At 49.2% G+C, this 12,500-nt stretch overlaps 2 protein-coding genes across 4 annotated transcripts in view; one reads left to right on the forward strand and one right to left on the reverse strand.

Moving 5' to 3' along the window:
* slc10a7 (solute carrier family 10 member 7) overlaps window positions 1-6,606 on the forward strand; it is a 14,127-nt gene extending 7,521 nt beyond the window's left edge. The window contains exons 12-13 of one of the 3 annotated variants that reach the window (XM_083684565.1): window positions 5,369-5,420; window positions 5,742-6,606. In XM_083684565.1, the coding sequence (XP_083540691.1) occupies window positions 5,369-5,389 (21 nt within the window). In that variant the 3' untranslated portion in view covers window positions 5,390-5,420; window positions 5,742-6,606. Of the gene's footprint in view, window positions 1-5,228; window positions 5,347-5,368; window positions 5,421-5,741 lie in introns of those variants that run through there. The other 2 variants (XM_083684564.1, XM_083684566.1) reach the window with 2 other exon arrangements.
* Window positions 6,607-6,986: 380 nt separating this feature from the next.
* Window positions 6,987-11,062, reverse strand: reeld1 (reeler domain containing 1; the record flags this gene model as incomplete). Its single annotated transcript, XM_083680518.1, has 5 exons — window positions 6,987-7,314; window positions 8,713-8,857; window positions 9,697-9,857; window positions 10,092-10,326; window positions 10,846-11,062. The coding sequence occupies 5 exons, from the start codon at window positions 11,060-11,062 to the stop codon at window positions 6,987-6,989; spliced, it is 1,086 nt and encodes a 361-aa protein (XP_083536644.1).
* Between the last annotated feature and the right edge of the window lie 1,438 nt (window positions 11,063-12,500).

Genomic DNA, 12,500 nt, shown 5'->3' on the forward strand with positions numbered 1-12,500 from the left:
GGAGGTATTACAGTAGGAGGTCTTACAGTATTACAGTAGGAGGTCTTACAGTAGGAGGTATTACAGTATTACAGTAGGAGGTCTTACAGTAGGAGGTCTTACAGTAGGAGGTATTACAGTATGAGGTATTACAGTAGGAGGTATTACAGTAGGAGGTCTTACAGTAGGAGGTATTACAGTATGAGGTATTACAGTAGGAGGTCTTACAGTAGGAGGTCTTACAGTAGGAGGTCTTACAGTAGGAGGTATTACAGTATGAGGTATTACAGTAGGAGGTATTACAGTAGGAGGTATTACAGTATTACAGTAGGAGGTATTACAGTATTACAGTAGGAGGTATTACAGTATTACAGTATGAGGTATTACAGTAGGAGGTATTACAGTAGGAGGTATTACAGTAGGAGGTATTACAGTAGGAGGTATTACAGTATTACAGTAGGAGGTATTACAGTAGGAGGTATTACAGTATTACAGTATGAGGTATTACAGTATGAGGTATTACAGTATTACAGTAGGAGGTCTTACAGTAGGAGGTCTTACAGTATTACAGTAGGAGGTCTTACAGTAGGAGGTCTTACAGTAGGAGGTATTACAGTAGGAGGTCTTACAGTATGAGGTCTTACAGTAGGAGGTCTTACAGTAGGAGGTCTTACAGTAGGAGGTCTTACAGTATTACAGTAGGAGGTATTACAGTAGGAGGTCTTACAGTAGGAGGTCTTACAGTAGGAGGTATTACAGTAGGAGGTCTTACAGTATGAGGTCTTACAGTATGAGGTCTTACAGTAGGAGGTCTTACAGTAGGAGGTATTACAGTATTACAGTAGGAGGTCTTACAGTATTACAGTAGGAGGTCTTACAGTATGAGGTATTACAGTAGGAGGTATTACAGTAGGAGGTCTTACAGTAGGAGGTATTACAGTATTACAGTAGGAGGTCTTACAGTAGGAGGTCTTACAGTATGAGGTCTTACAGTATTACAGTAGGAGGTCTTACAGTATTACAGTAGGAGGTCTTACAGTATTACAGTAGGAGGTATTACAGTAGGAGGTATTACAGTATTACAGTAGGAGGTCTTACAGTATGAGGTCTTACAGTAGGAGGTCTTACAGTAGGAGGTCTTACAGTATGAGGTATTACAGTATTACAGTAGGAGGTATTACAGTATTACAGTAGGAGGTCTTACAGTATTACAGTAGGAGGTATTACAGTATTACAGTAGGAGGTCTTACAGTATGAGGTCTTACAGTAGGAGGTCTTACAGTATTACAGTAGAAGGTCTTACAGTATTACAGTAGGAGGTATTACAGTAGGAGGTCTTACAGTATGAGGTCTTACAGTATGAGGTCTTACAGTAGGAGGTCTTACAGTATTACAGTAGGAGGTCTTACAGTATGAGGTCTTACAGTAGGAGGTCTTACAGTAGGAGGTCTTACAGTATGAGGTCTTACAGTAGGAGGTCTTACAGTATTACAGTAGAAGGTCTTACAGTATTACAGTAGGAGGTATTACAGTAGGAGGTCTTACAGTAGGAGGTCTTACAGTAGGAGGTCTTACAGTATTACAGTAGGAGGTCTTACAGTATTACAGTAGGAGGTCTTACAGTATGAGGTCTTACAGTATGAGGTCTTACAGTAGGAGGTCTTACAGTATTACAGTAGGAGGTATTACAGTATTACAGTAGGAGGTATTACAGTAGGAGGTATTACAGTAGGAGGTCTTACAGTAGGAGGTCTTACAGTATTACAGTATGAGGTCTTACAGTATGAGGTCTTACAGTATGAGGTCTTACAGTAGGAGGTCTTACAGTATTACAGTAGGAGGTCTTACAGTATTACAGTAGAAGGTCTTACAGTATTACAGTAGGAGGTATTACAGTAGGAGGTATTACAGTAGGAGGTCTTACAGTATGAGGTCTTACAGTATGAGGTCTTACAGTAGGAGGTCTTACAGTATTACAGTAGGAGGTCTTACAGTATTACAGTAGGAGGTCTTACAGTATGAGGTCTTACAGTATGAGGTCTTACAGTAGGAGGTCTTACAGTATTACAGTAGGAGGTATTACAGTATTACAGTAGGAGGTATTACAGTAGGAGGTATTACAGTAGGAGGTCTTACAGTAGGAGGTCTTACAGTATTACAGTATGAGGTCTTACAGTATGAGGTCTTACAGTATGAGGTCTTACAGTAGGAGGTCTTACAGTATTACAGTAGGAGGTCTTACAGTATTACAGTAGGAGGTATTACAGTATGAGGTCTTACAGTATGAGGTCTTACAGTAGGAGGTCTTACAGTATTACAGTAGGAGGTCTTACAGTATTACAGTAGGAGGTATTACAGTATGAGGTCTTACAGTATGAGGTCTTACAGTAGGAGGTCTTACAGTATGAGGTCTTACAGTATGAGGTCTTACAGTATGAGGTCTTACAGTAGGAGGTCTTACAGTATTACAGTAGGAGGTCTTACAGTATTACAGTAGGAGGTATTACAGTATGAGGTCTTACAGTATGAGGTCTTACAGTAGGAGGTCTTACAGTATTACAGTAGGAGGTCTTACAGTATTACAGTAGGAGGTATTACAGTATGAGGTCTTACAGTATGAGGTCTTACAGTAGGAGGTCTTACAGTATGAGGTCTTACAGTAGGAGGTCTTACAGTATTACAGTAGGAGGTATTACAGTATTACAGTAGGAGGTATTACAGTAGGAGGTATTACAGTAGGAGGTCTTACAGTAGGAGGTCTTACAGTATTACAGTATGAGGTCTTACAGTATGAGGTCTTACAGTATGAGGTCTTACAGTAGGAGGTCTTACAGTATTACAGTAGGAGGTCTTACAGTATTACAGTAGGAGGTATTACAGTAGGAGGTCTTACAGTATGAGGTCTTACAGTAGGAGGTCTTACAGTATTACAGTAGGAGGTCTTACAGTATTACAGTAGGAGGTATTACAGTAGGAGGTCTTACAGTATGAGGTCTTACAGTATGAGGTATTACAGTAGGAGGTCTTACAGTAGGAGGTCTTACAGTAGGAGGTCTTACAGTATGAGGTATTACAGTAGGAGGTCTTACAGTATTACAGTAGGAGGTATTACAGTAGGAGGTATTACAGTAGGAGGTATTACAGTAGGAGGTCTTACAGTATGAGGTCTTACAGTATGAGGTCTTACAGTAGGAGGTCTTACAGTATGAGGTATTACAGTAGGAGGTCTTACAGTATTACAGTAGGAGGTATTACAGTAGGAGGTATTACAGTAGGAGGTCTTACAGTATGAGGTCTTACAGTAGGAGGTCTTACAGTATGAGGTCTTACAGTAGGAGGTATTACAGTATTACAGTAGGAGGTCTTACAGTAGGAGGTCTTACAGTATTACAGTAGGAGGTCTTACAGTATTACAGTAGGAGGTCTTACAGTAGGAGGTATTACAGTAGGAGGTCTTACAGTAGGAGGTCTTACAGTAGGAGGTCTTACAGTATTACAGTATGAGGTCTTACAGTAGGAGGTCTTACAGTAGGAGGTCTTACAGTATTACAGTATGAGGTCTTACAGTAGGAGGTCTTACAGTAGGAGGTCTTACAGTGAGTATAAATAAATGAATGTAGTAAGTGAGGGGAGGCCGGGATACCGCCAGGATTCTCAGTTCAGCAGAGTAACAGAGTAACAGTAGCAGAGTAACAGAGTAACAGTAGCAGAGTAACAGAGTAACAAAGTAACAAAGTAACAAAGTAGCAGAGTAACAGAGTAACAGTAACAGAGTAGCAGAGTAGCAGAGTAACAGAATAGCAGAGTAACAAAGTAACAAAGTAGCAGAGTAACAGAGTAGCAGAGTAGCAGAGTAACAGTAACAGAGTAGCAGAGTAACAGTAACAGAGTAACAGTAACAGAGTAGCAGAGTAACAGAGTAACAGTAACAGTAGCAGAGTAACAGTAACAGAGTAACAGAGTAGCAGAGTAACAGTAACAGAGTAACAGAGTAACAGAGTAACAGAGTAGCAGAGTAGCAGAGTAGCAGAGTAACAGTAACAGAGTAGCAGAGTAACAGAGTAACAGAATAACAGTAGCAGAGTAACAGAGTAACAGAGTAACAGTAACAAAGTAACAGAGTAACAGAGTAACAGAGTAGCAGAGTAACAGAGTAACAGTAGCAGAGTAGCAGAGTAACAAAGTAACAGAGTAGCAGAGTAACAGAGTAGCAGAGTAGCAGAATAGCAGAGTAACAGAGTACAGTCCGTGGCTGGGGTGAGAGGGGTCCCTACAGTCCGTGGCTGGGGTGAGAGGGGTCCCTCCTGATGCCACAGACACCGCCAGGACCTCGATGGCAGGGAGTCGGGCACCGGTGATGTACCACCCGTTGCAGGGCCTTCCGGTCGGAGACAGAGCAGCTGCCGTACCACACTGTGATGCTCTCGACGGTGCACCGATAGAAGTTGACCAGGATCCTAGGAGACAGATGGGCTTTCTTTAGTCTCTCCAGGAAATATAGACGCTGCTGCGCCTTTTTGACCAGGGTGGAGGAGTTGAGGGTCCAAGAGAGGTCCTCGGAGATGTGGACACCCAGGAACTTGAAGCTGGAGACACGCTCCACCTCCATCCCATGGATGTAGATGGGGGTGTGTCTGCAGCCCCCAGCTTTCCTGTAGTCCACAATGAGCTCTTTGGTCTTGTTGGTGTTGAGGGCCAGGTTGTTGTCTGCACACCACACCGCCAGGCGCTGGACCTCCTCCCTGTAGGCCGACTCGTCGTTGTTACTGATCAGGCCTACCGCCGTGGTGTCGTCTGTGAACTTGGTGATGGTGTTAGAGCCATGCACAGGCACGCAGTCATGGGTGAAGAGAGAGTAGAGGAGAGGGCTCAGCACACAGCCCTGTGGGACACCGGTGGTCAGGGTCAAGGTGGAGGAGGTGTGGTTGTCTGTTGGTCAGGAAGTCCAGTCCAAGTACACACACACACACACACACACACACACACACACACACACACACACACGTGTACATACACATGAAGTAAAACATTTTTGTCTCTCTCACAGACACACACACACACACACACACACACACTACCTCCACATCCCTTCTCTCCTCTCACAGCCTAGCCTCTTATTGAAATAGGGCCGCATTCCAACACTCTCTAACCCAACCCTCCCTTCTCTCCTCTCACAGCCTAGCCTCTTATTGAAATAGGGCCGCATTCCAACACTCTCTAACCCAACCCTCCCTTCTCTCCTCTCACAGCCTAGTCTCTTATTGAAATAGGGCCGCATTCCAACACTCTCTAACCCAACCCTCCCTTCTCTCCTCACAGCCTAGTCTCTTATTGAAATAGGGCCGCATTCCAACACTCTGTAACCCAACCCTCCCTTCTCTCCTCACAGCCTAGTCTCTTATTGAAATAGGGCCGCATTCCAGCTCTGCCAGGACGCCTGTGTGAGTACAGGAGCATCAGAAGTGGGTCTGTGTTGCTGTGCTGAGACCAATCTTGTTATTGAGGACCGTCTTAATTGGTGTTAATTCTGTAAATTCTTGTTAGCAGAACATTCTAATGACCACAGGAATCACTGGTGAACTGTCGCGGGGGGGGGGGGGAGGTTGGGGGGCGGGGGCATCACGATGGGGGTGACATCACTGGGGTAGGGGGCTGCAGGATTAAATGTTTCATAAAGTATCTTGTTCAGCATTAGCTATGCTAACATAACGTGTGTGTGTGTGTGTGTGTGTGTGTGTGTGTGTGTGTGTCTCTCCTCCCAGGCTGTGAAGATGCCCAGCCTCCAGCCAGTCTGAAGAGGAGGAGTGATCTGATCTTACAAACTGTGACGGAGGGGACTAACCTCTGCCTCACCACTGGCGGAGGGATACAGAAGCCCAAGTGCCTTATCACAACCACAGGGACCTCGGGGCAAGGCTCACAAGAAGTCCGGCTCCTTACAACCGTCGCTATGACGAAGCTCGTATGATTCCGTAGTTTACTTTTGTATACACATAGAAGGGTAGGTCTATTTTTGTATCCAGACGGAGTGTGTTGTGTTGTCAACTTCCTGTGAGGGACAGGAAGTACTACTGATGGCCACGGGGAGGGGGGGGGGGGAGGGGTTATAATACACGGCACCCATCACCTCTGATTCTGGACAGACTGGGAATTTTTCTTTTCTTTCTGTCTCTCTCTCATTCTCTCTCATTCTCTCTCTCATTCTCTCTCATTCTCTCTCTCATTCTCTCTCGCTTGGGTACAACTTCATTTCTCCCCTGACAACGCTGTCACAAAGCCAGGAGAGAGTTACAGTTGTAAAATCAATGTTTGCAGGTCAATCTCCTGCGTGTGAAAGAACAGCGTGTGTTAAATGAAGAACCGTGTTGGTCCCGAGGAAGAGTGCTTCAGCTGCTAAGCTTCTGGAAACTGTTCCCAGATCAGCAGGACTAGGGTGCCGTGAAAATGCTATGATTATGATTATGATTATTATTTTATTTTCTAATGTTTCTTTTGCTGTTACCAAAACAAAGAATGTATCATAAGCAGGACCAATGACTGTGGCTTCTCCAATCAGAGGGTGTTTTAGAGGGGCGGTGTTGGGACTTTTCTACTCTTTTGTATGAATAAAGACAGCGTTTAATACGGTACTGGGCTTCTGTCTTCTGTGAGGTCCCCCTCTTGTGGTGGTCGGTTGTAATGACAGCCGCATTGAACATACACATACACCAAACACCATGACATTGTTTCAGTTTGTAGGATCATTTTATTCCAGAGATATAAATCTGTCTATAATGTATATATCATATGTATCTATCTATATATATACATATATATGTCAAAAACATATGAGGAATGATGCAGCAAGACTTCCAAGCTGTTGTGTAACTCTTGTGGTAACATACACTCTACGAATCGTGTGTGTGTGAGAGAGAGAGAGAGAGAGATCCCGGGTGGTGTGGGTGTGTGTGTGCGTGTCAGTTCCCGGGTGATGTGTGTGTGTGTGTGTATGAGAGAGAGAGAGAGAGTCAGTTCCCGGGTGGCGTCAGGAGGTTATACTCAGCCAACAGAACAAAGCTGTTCTCTCTGATCCTCGTGACCCTGACCAGGTCTCCCCCCTCCTGTACATGGATGACCCCGCGGTCTGGGTCGCGACCTCTGTGGTGCCGGGCGTTCAGCGTGACCTCTGTGCGTTTCCCGCAGTACTGAGCGTACATGTACCTCAGCCCCACGGCGAGCACCATCCCCAGCCCCGCAGAGCAGCCCAGCAGCACACCCAGCTCCGATGCACTCTGCCTGGGCACGATGCCCGGGAGGTCCCCCTCCCTTCCTGGAGCTCCAGCCTTCAGCGTGGGCCTGGGGTAGAGGGGTCCCCGGGAATGGTGGACACGGAGACTTTGACCTGGAGTTGGCTTGTCGGGGGGTAGGGGGGCAGGCAGGGTGAGGGGGTCAGAGGGGGAACGCAGGGGGGCAGGAGAGGGCTTGGGGTGGGGGGAGGAAGAGATGGGAGGAGGGGTGGAGGGAGAGATAGAGATAGGTGGGGCGGGGGGAATAGAGGTAGGGGAAGAGAGGGGAACAGGGGAAGGTGTGGAGGAAGAGATGGGGGTGGAGAAGGAGGTGGAGAAGGAGGTGGAGGGAGAGGTGGAGGTAGAGGTGGGGGTGGAGGTGGGGGTAGTGGTAGAGGTGGAGGTAGAGGTGGGGGTAGAGGTGGAGGGAGAGGTGGAGGTGGAGGTGGAGGTGGAGAAGAAGGTAGAGGTGGGGGTAGAGGTAGAGGTGGGGATAGTGGTGGAGGTGGAGGTGGGGGTGGAGGTAGAGGTGGAGGTGGAGGTGGAGATAGAGATGGGGGTAGTGGTGGAGGTGGGGGTGGAGGTGGAGAAGAAGGTAGAGGTGGGGGTAGAGGTAGAGGTAGAGGTGGGGGTAGAGGTGGAGGTGGGGATAGTGGTGGAGGTGGAGGTGGAGGTGGGGGTGGAGGTAGAGGTGGAGGTGGGGGTAGAGGTGGAGGTAGAGATGGGGGTAGTGGTGGAGGTGGAGGTGGAGGTGGAGAAGAAGGTAGAGGTGGGGGTGGGGGTAGAGGTAGAGGTAGAGGTGGGGGTAGAGATGGGGGTGGAGAAGAAGGTAGGGAAGGAGGTAGGGGTGGGGGTAGAGGTGGAGGGAGAGATGGAGGTGGAGGAGGAGGTAGAGATAGTGGGGGTGGAGATGGGGAGGGTGGGGATGGGGAGGGTGGAGATGGGGAGGGTGGGGATGGGGAGGGTGGGGATGGGGAGGGTGGGGATGGGGAGGGTGGAGATGGGGAGGGTGGAGATGGGAAGGGGCGGAGAATGGTGTTTGGTTGTGGTTGGGTTTGATGATGTTATAGGTGCTTGGGATTTGGGCTTGGGCACTGGGCTGGTTAGGGGCTGAGGCCCTGGGCTGGTTAGGGGCTGGGGGGGAGAGGGCTCTTGGCTGGGGGTTAGGGGCTGGGGCACTGGGCTGGTTAGGGGCTGGGGCCCTGGGCTGGTTAGGGGCTGGGGCTGGGACCCTGGGCTGGTTAGGGGCTGGGGTTGATGCCCTAGGCTGGTTAGGGGCTGGGGCCCTGGGCTGGTTAGGGGCTGGGGCCCTGGGCTGGTTAGGGGCTGGGGCCCTGGGCTGGTTAGGGGCTGGGGCCCTGGGCTGGTTAGGGGCTGGGGTTGATGCCCTGGGCTGGTTAGGGGCTGGGGCAGGGGGGGAGGATGCTTGCCACTGGGGGTAAGAGATGTTGGCAGCGTGTTGGTTGACAGGGCCAGTGTTGGGTCTGGGGGCAAGTCGGGAGGTGGGGGTGGGGGGCTAGTGGTCTCAGCAGCACGGGAGGCGTCCTGAGGCCCGGAAGGGCTGTCTAGTTCATTGCCTGTCTGCTTTGTCACTCCAGTGTGGTTGGTTGGCTCTGTAGGACACAGGAGAGACAGGTGAGCAGTCAAAACAACACAGAGGTATACATAGATTGCACGCAATCGCACACACGCACACACACACACACACACACACGCACCCACGCACACACGCACACACACACACACACACACCCACCCACCCACCCACCCATACACACACACACACACACACACACACACACACACACACACCCACCCACCCACCCACACACACACACACACACACACACACACACACACACACACACACACACACACACACACACACACACACACACACACACACCCCTCCCCCTTCTCACCAGCTTTGTATAACAGGTGGAAGAAGGCAAACAAGCTGAACAATGTTCTTTACTGGAGAAACAAGCTCTCTCTCACACACACACACACACACACACACACACACACACACACACACACACACAATGTTCTTTACTGGGGAAACAAGCTCTCTCACACACTCTCTCTCTCACACACACACACACACACACACACACACACACACACACACACACACACACACACACACACATACACACGCACACACAAATGTTCTTTACTGGAGAAACAAACACATTAATTACTATCAACAATCCTAGAGGAACACTTTAGAGATCTGGATGAATGCAGAGTAGAACAGTTATATAACAGAACACTACAGAACAAATCCTATAAGACTATTATAGAAGGTGACAGATATTAGGGAACACTATGAGCCTACTACAGTGTACTATAGAAGTAGTATAATATCCTATAGAAGTAGTATAATATCCTAGAGGAATACTATAATATCCTATAGAAATGTGATAAAAGTGAACTAGTGTCTGATTACCTGAGGTAACTGTGGCCTCCACTTCCTGTAGTTCAGAGAGCCTGCTCCCTCCATCCTCTACAGTGGCATTGCCCGCAGCCAGGAAACTACGGCTCCCAGCATGCACCACGGCCGACTCGATCCCAGCCCAGTACACAAAGTAGGACTGAACCACTGTGATACTGAGAGAGAGAAAAGGGGGATGATGAGGGTGGAGAGGAGGGGGAGGAGGGAGAAGGAGTTATCTCAAGGAATTATCTGTAATAAATTACGCCCCCCCCCTCTCCCCCGCACTCCCCCCCCCCTCCCCCCCTCTCCCCATCTCCCCCCCCCCCACTCTCCCCCCCCCCCCACTCTCCTCCTCCCCCCCCTCCTCCTCCCCTCCTCCTTCCCCCTCCCCCCCCCCCTCCCCTCACCAGAAGCAGACGTCCCCCAGCGGTTGGTCGGGCGCCCTCCATATGAAGGACAGGTTCCTCTTCAGCAGCTTGTCGGAGTGTGTGACGGCCTCGTCTCCGCCTGGGCAGCGCAGTGCGTGCGTCCCGGGGGGGCGGAGGGTCCAGGCCCCGCCCACCCTGCCCCCCCTGCCCCCCCCCGCCGGGGGACGGGCCTGCAGCAGGAAGCCCATGAAGTCTCGTGAGCTCCTCACAGTCACTATGGAGACAGAGACATGGTTTCTCCTCCAGACATAGAAATAGAGTTTATAGACACTGTGTGTGTGTGTGTGTGTGTGTGTGTGTGTGCGTGTGCGTGTGCGTGTGCGCGTGCGTGTGTGCGTGTGGCTGTGTATGGCTGTGTGTGTATGGCTGTGTGTGACAGGCAGACAGACAGACCCCTATCAGTTCTGATCTTGTCGTGTAGCGGAGGCGGTTCAGAGATCACAGTAGCCGTGTCTGAAACCCAGAGACATGCATGGCCTCCTCCAGCTCGAGGCTTTAGCTCAGCGAGTTAGCACACGTCATCCCACACGGGAGAATCAGATTCCAATTACCAGAAAGAGAAAGAAGAGAGGAGAGAGGAGGTGGGAGGAGAGAGGAGGAGGGGAGAGGAGGAGGGGGGAGAGAGGAGGAGGAGAGAGAGGAGGAGGGGACAAAGGAGGAGGGGAGAGGAGACGAGGAGACGAGGAGAGAGAAGACGAGGAGAGGAAGCAAGGAACCAGGACCCAGGGCGTACCTGTCACCGTGTCCCCAGGCAGGTATGAGGTGGCGGAGGTCCGCAGCGTGATGTGGCTGTGTTGCGGATCCTGGGGCTGAGCGCGGATGTGACCGGGACTCATTTCCTGGCAGGAGGAGGGGCTTGCACCCCGGGAGAACCCCAGAGAGGGAGGGGCCAACGAGAGAGACACGCCCACCCACAGAGGGAGAGCTGCAGCAAGGGACATGGTTACCATGGTTACCTGCGGAGAGCAGAGAGGCGTGTCAGGTGACCTCCGGAGACATGGTTACCATGGTTACCTCTAGTCAGATGACCTATACTCAGGCGACCTCTAGTCCCTCTAGTCAGGTGACCTGTAGTCAGGTGACCTGTAGTCAGGTGACCTGTAGTCCCTCTAGTCAGGTGACCTCTAGTCAGGTGATCTGTAGTCAGGTGACCTCTAGTCAGGTGACCTCTAGTCAGGTGACCTGTAGTCAGGTGATCTGTAGTCAGGTGATCTGTAGTCAGGTGACCTGTAGTCCCTCTAGTCAGGTGACCTGTAGTCCCTCTAGTCAGGTGACCTGTAGTCAGGTGACCCCTAGTCAGGTGACCTGTAGTCAGGTGATCTGTAGTCAGGTGACCTCTAGTCAGGTGACCCCTAGTCTCCCTAGTCAGGTGACCTCTAGTCTCTCTAGTCAGGTGACCCCTAGTCTCCCTAGTCAGGTGACTAGGTTCACTCTTCAGTTGGAAACAAGTCCAAAGCTGCACATGAAGAGAGTGAGTGACCATGAGAGTCCTGTTGACAGTTAGAACATAAACCAGGTTGAACATCATAAACCAGGTTGAACATCAGAAACCAGGTTGAACATCAGAAACCAGGTTGAACATCATAGGGGAAACTTAAAGACTACTGACTGTCCATCAATGACCCCCAACAAACTTGATAAAGCTCTTCACCAAGAAGAACAGGTGAATATTGTCTAGTCTGGTGCGCAATATTGTCTTGTCTGAAAAGTCTCACAGCTGTAATTGCATACAAATGAGCTTTCAACAAGGCCTGACTCACCGGTTCACATACTTATTAACACAAAGCATCCTCATTTAAAATTAAAAATGTGTTTTAAAAAAATGTGAACAAAAAACACTCATTTAGAAAGTGAAAGATGTCATTTAAAAGCTTTTAAATTTCAGGCTCCAACGCAAAACCCCCAGAAAACGGTTACTGGCAACACAATACTCAAAACAATGATAATACATCATTTATAAATGAAGTTTATAGGATTGAACTGAGAACCGTTGGTGTGGAGTCTTACCTTATCAGAGCTGTGACGGGGTCTGCTCCTGGCACTGTGTGTGTGTGTGTGTGTGTGTGTGTGTGTGTGTGTGTGTGTGTGTGTGTGTGTGTGTGTGTGTGTGTGTGACTACCCCGTCTTTGGACCCAGATCAGACATAGAAATAGAGTTTATAGAGCAGGCACACTTCCCTGGTGACATGACAGCAGTCCATCTACCTAGCAGTCCGACTATGTGATGTCATGGATTATTATTTTTGTATTTATTATAAAATTTATGTTGTGTCATCGTTTATTTAAAAAGCTGTTAGACAGACAGACAGACAGGCAGACACAGACAGACAGACAGACAGACAGATACACACACACACACACACACAGACACACAGACACACACAAACAC

Source organism: Argentina silus (assembly GCF_951799395.1).
Source record: "Argentina silus genome assembly, chromosome: 1".
NCBI lineage: Eukaryota > Metazoa > Chordata > Actinopteri > Argentiniformes > Argentinidae > Argentina > Argentina silus.